General features: G+C 32.4%; 1 protein-coding gene across 1 annotated transcript in view; it reads right to left on the bottom strand.

Annotated features, from left to right (window-relative positions):
* Positions 1-9828: 9828 nt before the first annotated feature.
* Positions 9829-12132, bottom strand: part of LOC133331804 (leucine-rich repeat and calponin homology domain-containing protein) — a 30396-nt gene continuing 28092 nt past the window's right edge. Inside the window, exons 11-12 of the mRNA XM_061540179.1 lie at positions 11599-11602; positions 9829-9990 (exon numbers count right to left, since the gene is read on the bottom strand). Of these exons, the coding sequence (XP_061396163.1) occupies positions 9829-9990; positions 11599-11602 (166 nt within the window). The remainder of the gene's footprint in view (positions 9991-11598; positions 11603-12132) is intronic.

Consider the following 12132-nt stretch of genomic DNA (forward strand, 5'->3'; position numbering starts at 1 on the left):
TAATTATGAAGGATGTCCCAGTCAACATTTATTAACGTACATACAAAATAAAAAATGTTAATTAGTAAAAAATATAATTTTAAAACATTAGTATTGAAATGGAAAAATATGAGCTGAACTGAAATTATTAGCTAAAATATTTTTTATACCCTCCAACATAGTATGGAGGGTATATTAATTTTGTCATTCCGTTTGTAACTCATCGAAATATTCATATCCGACCCTATAAAGTATATATATTCTTGATCAGGGTAAAATTCTAAGACGATCTGGCCATGTCCGTACTAATACGCCATTCGAATTTCTGTAAGATAGTATTTTCTGTTTGACGGTGTTTCAGGATTTCGACATTCAAAAAGTTGTAAACGTCAAAAATGTAATAAATGTCGTAAACATCTTATTTTCTACAACAAACATAGGCCCATCGTGAATATAGGGTAAGTGCACCAATAGTCGGCACTTTAAGAATTTTCGCTTTTTAAACGTTTCACCATTCCAAGTGCATCGTTTCCGCTATATTTTATTTAGGTTCATCTGTTTCGAAACTTTCTTGACTCCCCGATGGAATACAAATTTGTTTAATTAATTTTTATTAAAGTCGATTAAAATTGTAATTATGTAAAATAGTGCCTTTGTGCCAATAGTCGGCACTTTTTTCCAATTGTCGGCATGTCATGTTTGCACTAATAGATTACTACTATCGGATGTTTCCATCAGTGTTGTATTGAAAAAGTTAAATAAAATAATTCAATTTATTAAAATATTTCAATTGTAAAACATGGTGCCGACTTTGGGAACCTGCGTTCCAATTCTCGGCATGTCTAAAATACACATTTCAGAGGTAGGAGGAATTTAAGATTAAAACCATGTCTTATATTATGTAAAACCACACTAAACTGATTTTTTTTAATTAATCGGTATTTAGAGCACTTATTTTTCCATTTTTTCCAAGTTTGAGCTAAAATTATTGAATGTGTGCTTATTATTCACCCATATGCCGACTCAAGGTGTATTTAATAAGGTGTGTGCATCAGATACAACAACAAACATTTTACAAAAACAACATTGTTGTTATAGAAATTAAATTGTCATGCTGACAAATAGGTTTTGACAAAAGTAAATAAAAACAATTATACATTTCTTCAGGTCGAAATAATTTTGAAAAGTTTCCCTTGGTTCTTTGGGGATTTTGCTTATATTTTAAATTACAATATAAATGCATTATTATTGCACTTTTATTAATAAAAAAAAAATCGAAAACAAAAGACAATATTTTAAATCGAAATGAAACGTTGACAAATATTTTTGACAATTTACTTTACATACAATAAAGAAAAAAGTTTAAAACCATATGATTGTCACTTACACCTTATAAAATACACCTTGATGCCGACTATAGGAAAACATTAAAAAATTTTGTTCCTAAGGGCGGCATCTATAAAAATATCAAAATTAGAAATATTTTTTAATAATTTGAAATTCTAAAGTGTTCTCCTGTAAGTTCTTTACAATTACGAAGAAGATCCTTGTGAAAAAAATATATAATTTTCATATAGTTACGCGTCTTTTAAAATCAATATCCCCACTAATGTTTTCTTAAGAAACATGAATTACCGCTAGTGTTGAAAAACCTCATTGACAAAATGTCAAATTTTGGATGAATAAATGTACTTAGCTCTATGAAATTTTATACAGAGATAGGTTGCAATATTATTGAAGATTATTCAAGGTATTTTTCATATTTAGTTATAGGATTTTTTAGTTATTTGAAGTTATGTAAAACAGATGCCGACTATTGGTACATGCCGGAATTAGGAGCGTTTAGCCTACGCAAGGAATTTTATTCTTAGAAAACAATTTTTTCCAGATTTAAATTCTCCAATCATAAATAACTGCAGGGAAAATATGTAAATATGGCTTCACTAATGAGCATACTGTGTGTCCCTTTGAAATAAAATCAAAAACACAATAATACACAATATATAAATATTTAAAGCAAGCAGAATGTAGGTCAAAAATTTTCAAGTATGATTTAACTCTGCATTTACAAGCGTCGGGACACTCGAATGCAATCGAATTCGTGCATTAATTGTCAAAAAATTAATGAAAAATTCCCCTTGTGACGTAGACGTCCATACAATAAATAATAATAAAATAAGAAAATTAAATTTCGAAATAATAGGTTTTTCCGATAATGAGAGAGTTTGCTTTCTCGTGTGAAAAAATTGAAAACAGTTATCGAACAACATCTAGTAAAATCCAGTAAGAAAACAAATGCAGCGCTACAATTTGAAGATGCTGAGCAAGGAATAAAATGTTTTTAATTAAGGGAACCCCACTCATTCTCGATTTTAAATTTTCATGATTTTTAATGGGCTGGTAAATCAATACCAATGCTTGTTAAGGTTTGTAACTTTGCACATATATATTTGAAGATTTAAAAGAGAAGAAAAATAATTTACAAAAAAAAATTTGTTATTGCTCTGTTGTTGTTTTTTGTAATTAAAGAAAAGTCCTTATTTTTGATGGCGGGCATGATAACTCCTCACTGGAACATCGGAATCCGAAAATTCCAACGGTGTTAGAAAGAGTACATATCTGGCTCTCGTATGAACTAGGATTGTTGACTTCGATCTAAAATTAACAATATGGCGGACCTTTGAAAAAATATTTTTGAAAAATCGCTGATTTTTGACCAAAAACCAAGTTAAGAAATAAGGAAGATATTCACCGATTGGCTTTATCCTAGTTCATACGATAGCTATACACTCACAGAGAAACGTGTAAAAATTTGGAATCAATTGGGTTATTAGTTTTTGAGTTATCGTGCCCGCCATTCGCAAAAGAGAAAAACGCGTTTAAAGTTTGAGAAGCCCTTTAGCCGTCACTTGATGCTGGCACCATAAATCGGCTATATCTTCAAGAGTTCTTGAGCTTTTCACTTGAAATTTTGTAGGGACATTTTTGAATTAGTGTAGATTCGAATTAAATCAAAAAAATTTTTGACCCCGAGAATGGGGGGGGGACCCATAAGTATGTATATACTTATGGGTCGATTATGGAAAGCAACCAAACTCCAGTTATGAGTTCAACTGGCAACGCCACTGAAATAAAACTTAACATTATGAATATCAACATTTCTCAGTTTCCGTCGATAAGACTGTTTTGACACTTCTTCAACTAGAAATATTGTAAACAAACAAAAAGATTAATAAAATATTTCAGAAAAACTAATTATATGTAATGATAAGCTCAGTGGAACTATTTTTTGATGATGAAAATTATGTTCAAGGTGTGTCATTTATTAGAAGGCAATCAAGAGATAAATCTACCATCAGTTCTGTGAGTAGATGCTAACGTTTACAGAAATGTTCAATCAACTGCTCATATTAGCTTTCGACTATTTTCGACTACCAAAAGATGCCGTTGTGTACATAGATGAAGCCTTAAACCCTGATTTCCGAAAAGCCTGGCGGTCAACAGCAATTCCTCCTCTCTTGTGTGCAGCTCTGATGTTTTTTGTGGAGGAAGTTTTCAAAAGTCCCATAGCAATGACCTTGGCATGGCTCAACCGACAATGTCGGTGGTTTTCGCCGAAGTTATCCGGCTAATAGAGGAAAAACTATGTAAAATTTTGATTGCTACGTGCTGTTAACTTTTGTCGGACGGGGCCGACTATATGATACCCTTTACCACTTTGGCTATTTTCAAGAGATACATCCATTGATAGAGATGGGCAGTGGGTAAATACCCAAAGGGTAAATACCCGGTAAATTGGGTAAATACCCGGTAAATTGGGTAAATACCCATTTGTGGGTATTTATTTGGGTATTTACTATATTGAATCGGTAATACAACATCTTGCACCCTATTTCCGGGTTTCTGTCATCAAATCGATTTAGAATGGATAGTTTTACGATACTTTAAAGACGTGGGTAAATACTTGGGTAAATACCCGAGTTTTTACCCAAAAATTGGGTATAAACTCATTAACTGCCGAACCACTTGACATAGGCGGCCAAAATTTTGCACACATGTTTCTAATGACAAAGCAAATATAGAAATCCAACATGGGGTCCCTGGGTCCAAGTTTTGATATAGCCCCCATATAACCATATCTCCCGATTTAAGGTAATTTTTGTTTATTAGACACATTTTACAACCAAATTGGCTGTAATTTGGCACAGAGTGCTCTTCTTGGATACAAAATGTCCATGCAAAATTTTATGTATGTAGGTCCACGTTTACTGGTAGCCCCCATACAAAAGTACCCCTATTTTGAGTATTTACCCAAAAATTGGGTATAAACTCATTAACTGCCGAACCACTTGACATAGGCGGCCACAATTTTGCACACATGTTTCTAATGACAAAGCAAATATAGAAATCCAACATGGGGTCCTTGGGTCCAAGTTTTGATATAGCCCCCATATAACCATATCTCCCGATTTAAGGTATTTTTTGTTTATTATACACATTTTACAACCAAATTGGATGTAATTTAGCACAGAGTGCTCTTTTCGGGTACAAAATGTCCATGCCAAATTTTATGTATGTAGGTCCACGTTTACTGGTAGCCCCCATACAAAGGTACCCCTATTTTGAGTATTTACCCAAAAATTGGGTATAAACTCATTAACTGCCGAACCACTTGACATAGGCGGCCAAAACTTTGCACACATGTTTCTAATGTCAAAGCAAATATAGAAATCCAACATGGGGACCCTGGGTCCAAGTTTTGATATAGCCCCCATATAACCGTATCTCCCGATTTTAGGACATTTTTATCTATTAGCCAATTTGATTGGCTGGAATTTGGCTTAAAGAGTTCTCTATGAGTACCAATTGTTTGCTCTGGTCAACTTTTTCTGTCCTATATAGCGGTCCTGATTTTGGGTATTTATATATATTTATAAACTCTTTTACAGCCGAACTATTTGACGTGTGTTTTGAAGACCCCATTTCCCATACAGGAAATAATATTGATTTTAAACCATGTGTGTCAAAAACCACATTTTGCATGAATATTTTGTGCAAAAAAAAAAATCTCACTATGCCAAATTACAACCAATTTGATCGTAAAAGTACCTTAAATCGGTAGGTACAGTTATATGGGGGCTATATTTAAAAACTTGGACCCAGGGGCCCCATTTTGGATTTAAATATTTGTATTGATATAAAAACCATCTGAGCCAAATTTTGGCCGCCTATGTCAAGTGGTTCGGCAGTTAATGAGTTTATACCCAATTTTTGGGTAAATACTCAAAATAGGGGTACCTTTGTATGGGGGCTACCAGTAAACGTGGACCTACATACATAAAATTTTGCATGGACATTTGGTACCCAGAAGAGCACTCTGTGCTAAATTACAGCCAATTTGGTTGTAAAATGTGTCTAATAAACAAAAAATACCTTAAATCGGGAGATATGGTTATATGGGGGCTATATCAAAACTTGGACCCAGGGACCCCATGTTAGATTTCTATATTTTCTTTGTCATTAGAAACATGTGTGCAAAATTTTGGCCGCCTATGTCAAGTGGTTCGGCAGTTAATGAGTTTGTACCCAATTTTTGGGTAAAAACTCGGGTATTTACCCAAGTATTTACCCACGTCTTTAAAGTATCGTAAAACTATCCATTCTAAATCGATTTGATAACAGAAATCCGGAAATAGGGTGTAAGATGTTGTATTACCGAGTCAATATAGTAAATACCCAAATAAATACCCGCAAATGGGTATTTACCCGGTATTTACCCACCCCTTGGGTATTTACCCGGTAAATATCATCTCTATCCATTGACATGGAATTGGACTAAATTAAAAATAAGTGACTTGTGACAAATTTCATCCAAATTGGATCATAAATGCGACTGCACTTTGTTTACAATTTAACATCTACAGACGGACGGACGGACGGACATGAGACAGGCGGGACTCAAACTCAAACTTCGAGTTTTATCACGAGGGTAAGACAAACATTATTGTCTTAGAATGCCGGAGGAGTGAAGAGGCCAATAAGATGGTGGAAGAAGTGAGTAAGGACATCGTTAATAATATAATCCACTCCCAAGAAGATCGTTTACGGGGCCATCGCAAATACAGCCTCTCGTCCGAGAACTTGCATAATATGCCACAAAAATGTGATTTCTCTTCTCCCCAGAGATGCCTAAATCGGACGCTACTGTACTGAAACAGGGAAATGAAAACATTTACCTAGCATTATTCTAGAAAGGAAATCTGCCTTCGAATAGCCCTGGATGAAAGGGGAAATTCGGAACAAAGGAAAATATGTCCGAAGACTACAACAGAGCACGCCACAAAAAATCACTAGTATACTAGGACGACTTCCGAAACAGTGGTAGATGATGTGGGTAATAGGATAGAGGCAATGCTACAATGCTTAGCATAAACATGCGTTAAAAGCATGTTATTAATTAATAAATTGTAAAGAAGAGAGAACACAAATTACCAATTTACAGACAGTCCGATTGAAAATTGTGCCCAAAATAAGGAATGGGTACATGGGACCAAATCAAAACATGGGCTAATATATGTATATCCCATTTCCAATACCAAAACATCCTAGAGTAGTAGCAATGTGTGTGCAAATTTCCAAAGCTCTATTATTATTTCAACAGAATGGCGGACATGGAATTTTGTTCTGATCAAGAAATAAGTGAAATGAAATCATTTTGTAATTTACAAATATATAATGCGACAAATATTTCGATGTATTGCAAACGGAATGACAAACTAATGAAACACTACACTTTGAAAAATATACACTACTCATAAGCGTAGAGTGCGAACTTATCCCGCCTTGGGAGATATGGTTATATGGGGGCTATATCAAAACTTGGACCCAAGGACCCCATGTTGGATTTCTATATTTGCTTTGTCATTAGAAACATGTGTGCAAAATTTTGGCCGCCTATGTCAAGTGGTTCGGCAGTTAATGAGTTTATACCCAATTTTTGGGTAAATACTCAAAATAGGGGTACCTTTGTATGGGGGCTACCAGTAAACGTGGACCTACATACATAAAATTTTGCATGGACATTTGGTACCCAGAAGAGCACTCTGTGCTAAATTACAGCCAATTTGGTTGTAAAATGTGTCTAATAAACAAAAATTACCTTAAATCGGGAGATATGGTTATATGGGGGCTATATCAAAACTTGGACCCAGGGACCCCATGTTAGATTTCTATATTTTCTTTGTCATTAGAAACATGTGTGCAAAATTTTGGCCGCCTATGTCAAGTGGTTCGGCAGTTAATGAGTTTGTACCCAATTTTTGGGTAAAAACTCGGGTATTTACCCAAGTATTTACCCACGTCTTTAAAGTATCGTAAAACTATCCATTCTAAATCGATTTGATAACAGAAATCCGGAAATAGGGTGTAAGATGTTGTATTACCGAGTCAATATAGTAAATACCCAAATAAATACCCGCAAATGGGTATTTACCCGGTATTTACCCACCCCTTGGGTATTTACCCGGTAAATATCATCTCTATCCATTGACATGGAATTGGACTAAATTAAAAATAAGTGACTTGTGACAAATTTCATCCAAATTGGATCATAAATGCGACTGCACTTTGTTTACAATTTAACATCTACAGACGGACGGACGGACGGACATGAGACAGGCGGGACTCAAACTCAAACTTCGAGTTTTATCACGAGGGTAAGACAAACATTATTGTCTTAGAATGCCGGAGGAGTGAAGAGGCCAATAAGATGGTGGAAGAAGTGAGTAAGGACATCGTTAATAATATAATCCACTCCCAAGAAGATCGTTTACGGGGCCATCGCAAATACAGCCTCTCGTCCGAGAACTTGCATAATATGCCACAAAAATGTGATTTCTCTTCTCCCCAGAGATGCCTAAATCGGACGCTACTGTACTGAAACAGGGAAATGAAAACATTTACCTAGCATTATTCTAGAAAGGAAATCTGCCTTCGAATAGCCCTGGATGAAAGGGGAAATTCGGAACAAAGGAAAATATGTCCGAAGACTACAACAGAGCACGCCACAAAAAATCACTAGTATACTAGGACGACTTCCGAAACAGTGGTAGATGATGTGGGTAATAGGATAGAGGCAATGCTACAATGCTTAGCATAAACATGCGGTAAAAGCATGTTATTAATTAATAAATTGTAAAGAAGAGAGAACACAAATTACCAATTTACAGACAGTCCGATTGAAAATTGTGCCCAAAATAAGGAATGGGTACATGGGACCAAATCAAAACATGGGCTAATATATGTATATCCCATTTCCAATACCAAAACATCCTAGAGTAGTAGCAATGTGTGTGCAAATTTCCAAAGCTCTATTATTATTTCAACAGAATGGCGGACATGGAATTTTGTTCTGATCAAGAAATAAGTGAAATGAAATCATTTTGTAATTTACAAATATATAATGCGACAAATATTTCGATGTATTGCAAACGGAATGACAAACTAATGAAACACTACACTTTGAAAAATATACACTACTCATAAGCGTAGAGTGCGAACTTATCCCGCCTTGGCAAAGAATAACACAAAAAACGACATAATATTTAAGAATGTAATTTTTCATATTTAATCACAAATTATTTATAGTACAAGTACAAACTTTAAAAAAAAATATATAAAAAACTATTACAATGACTAACATATTTGTAATAAAGTTATAAAAAAATAATAAACAAAATGAAAATAAAAAAGTATATATTTATAATCGGCCCAATACGTGAATCATTTTCATACTAAATGTTTAGTTATTAGGTGAAAGTAACAATTTGTTATAAGTAACAGACCACATTAGAAAATAAGGATTACCTAGGCTTTTGGTGTCACATTGTTTTTCCTCAAAATAAATGTATGGTGTATAAAAGGTTTATGTATTAAGCCGACTTTATATGTTTTAAAAAGCTATGTATATGACTTTCGTTGATTTTCTCAATTTGTTTCTATTGTTATTTTCCTTTTTATACTTCACATCATTGACTTTTTGAATGTTTTGTGATTTCTGAATACATTTCTAAGCCAAAGTTAAGTTAAACGATGTGTCAGTGTGTGTTTTAAGTTAAAATTATAACTAGATGTGTTCTATTCGACTGTGGGCGGTGAATGAATGTCTTGACGTGATTAAATTCATTTCTTGTTTATTTATATAAATATCATACTATAAATATGTGTGTATAAGCATAATTGTATGTACGACGCACGTACAATACCCCTTGTTATATATTCGTTTATAGTAACACGTACTATCTTCTATGCACTATAACTATTTTAGTCTATATAATTCAGTATATTTTTGGTGTCATGTATTTACAGGATTTGAGTTTGATTTGTTCCACTTTATCTTTGTTTATCGTAAATATTACAAACAAAACCAAGACTACTTAAAAATACAGAACTAAAGTCTTCATTAAAAAAATAATTTACACAAATATGAAAAACGAAAATAATAAAACGATGTATAAAAAAAGGTGTAAATAAAAATTGTACTAAGCTTAAATTGAAAATCGAATTTCATATTGTTTCGACGTCAACGAGCCATCACTCTTTCTTCGTATCTGCATTCGCATCCGTTGAACTCGATGTACGTTTTTATAAATGGCAGCAAATTTTCTTTGCCTTCACAACAATTCACAATACTTGAAGTTTCCATTTGTGTTTCACAACAACAAAACATAATTTCTTTGTGAAATTTTCCAAATGTTAAGGAACCTATGTTACTTCCCCGTGGCTGGATATTGAAAAAAATATATGGCATATGTGGATGTGGGAAGGATCGGGATCAGACTAGTATACTGTCTAAACAATTGGTGAGGGTGTTAGAGCGGCACGATTTGCTCTCGTTGGTGATTTGGAATTTTGTATATTGCCACTATGCAGACGGAATAGTTCACAGACAGTTATGGCCACTTGGACAGCACCTTTACCTTCGAGCACATCAGCAGCACAACAAATTAAATTCTGAAATGATAGGAATATCGTGGAAAAGTTGGGTGTTATTGAATGATTGATAAAAAAAATATTTTATTTATATATTAAAAATGGATGGTAAAATTTGGAATTTTTATTTTACATTAAACAGGCAATTTAAGGTAAATACCTAAAAACGTGTAGTACCATTTTAAAAGGCTATACTAATATATTGATTTATTGTTACGTAATAAGAACCCCAAGCACGATGACATGCCACAAATGTTATAACTAATATAGTCTGTCTCTTTTCTATGATGAAAAGTATACTTCAATATACTTACTGAACCATTGCACATTCAATAAGAACAACAGACTACAATTAAAATCTGTACTATCGGAAAACCGTTTCTGCACATTTTGTGCTTATACTGGTCAATGATTCTGCAACTTTCAAAGTATAAGTTTATTTCTTTTGAACTCCCAACATATTTTAAATAATTTTTTGAGTATTTTAAGAGTATTATCATGGTATTATGGTAAAAAAAATTAAGGGCCTCCGGTTTTTATCTTTTGAGATTAAAGCCACAAAATAGCCTACACTCACGCGACTTCAACTATACATGACTTTAGACATCATTGATAATAATGAGAAAACTCTGCGAATTGTGTGAACATTAAATATTCTTTGCATAAATAAGAAATATGAGGCATTATTACTGCACTTTCAAAATTTGACCTGTCCTTTTTGCGATGGATTGTTCTGGATCACTCACGCGACCTTTTTGATTTTACAGTTTTTTCCTGCCGTATCTACATTTGTAGTAATTAAATATTGATGATAAGAACAAGAACGAATTATAAATTTTGTCTTTCTTTTTACTTACGTACGAATTTTCGCCAGTTTGTTTGCAGTCGAAGTTCTAATTGTGTGACCGAGACAGACAGTTTGTTACAAATATGTGTAAATAGGCTCTGTTCATGAATTTGCAGAAATCAGTTTTAAGTATATCAATTAGTTAATTTTTATGTCATCATTTTTATAACGAGATTGCAATTCGAATTATCTTTCTTAAAATCTTAACACTTGTAGATTGATTTTTATAAATGAAATAATTTGAATTCTTTAACGAAGTTCAAAGTCAAATGTTCATATTACAAGTGAAAGTTATATCAGAACTTATTAGATGACACACGAAAAGGGGTAATCTGCAACCTATAGCTTTGTCATCTTTAGTTCCGAAATTTTAAATAATTTTACAAGTATTGTTGACGTAAACGCGACTATGGAAACGCTTTTTAATTATTCTAGTACAGAACAGAAGGGAATATTGGAACTATTTTCATTAATTATTGATTATTTGCACAAACCATATAATAAAATTCAATAACATAAGTTTGTTGGTTTTTTATTCATATATTTAGTATCAAAATTAGTTCATATATTATTTGTTGTTATACAGAACATTTCGCTTATAGAATAAATACGATTGTGTTTTTATATTGGTGTATACGTGTGTGTATTAATAATTCATTGATTATTAGCTGTTATATAATAGCGTGTTAAATAAATAAATGCAAATGTACTATATTAGTACAAGAATTTTTTGTTTCGTATGCTTTTTTGGGACAAGTTTGTAATACTATCTAAAAATGTACTAAGCTATGTATTAAATCCATACATACATATATTGTATTGACAATATATATATATATATTGTTTATATAAATAAAACATTATTGTATTATCGTATTACACTATGTAACACGAGACAAATTTTCACAAATGAATTATAAAAAAGTACATTATATATATATATATATATAGTGTAGAAAAAAAATCCAAAGACAATATATAGAATTTTATCTTGATTGAATTTAAATCAAGCTTTAATTTATTTTTTATTTAATTATTTTTTTTTTAATTTATGAAATGAATTCTTACTAAAATTTAACAGAGAACCAATAGAATGTTCTTACTGGACACATTTAGCGATATTTATTTATTTATTTATTTATATATCTTCATTTTAGCTACATTTCACAATTAAATATAAAATTTATCGTATTAAGCGGCCTAAAGAATATTATACCGATTAAAACTTTTTCTATAAAAAATCAATTTTATTTATTATTATTTTTTTTTTAAATTCACAAATATAAAAAAATGTACTTTCATTAAAAAAAATTTAA

The sequence above is a fragment of the Musca vetustissima genome, unplaced genomic scaffold (assembly GCF_032173495.1).
Source record: "Musca vetustissima isolate MV318-11 ecotype Yass unplaced genomic scaffold, APGP_CSIRO_Mvet_v1 utg1603, whole genome shotgun sequence".
NCBI classification, from domain to species: domain Eukaryota; kingdom Metazoa; phylum Arthropoda; class Insecta; order Diptera; family Muscidae; genus Musca; species Musca vetustissima.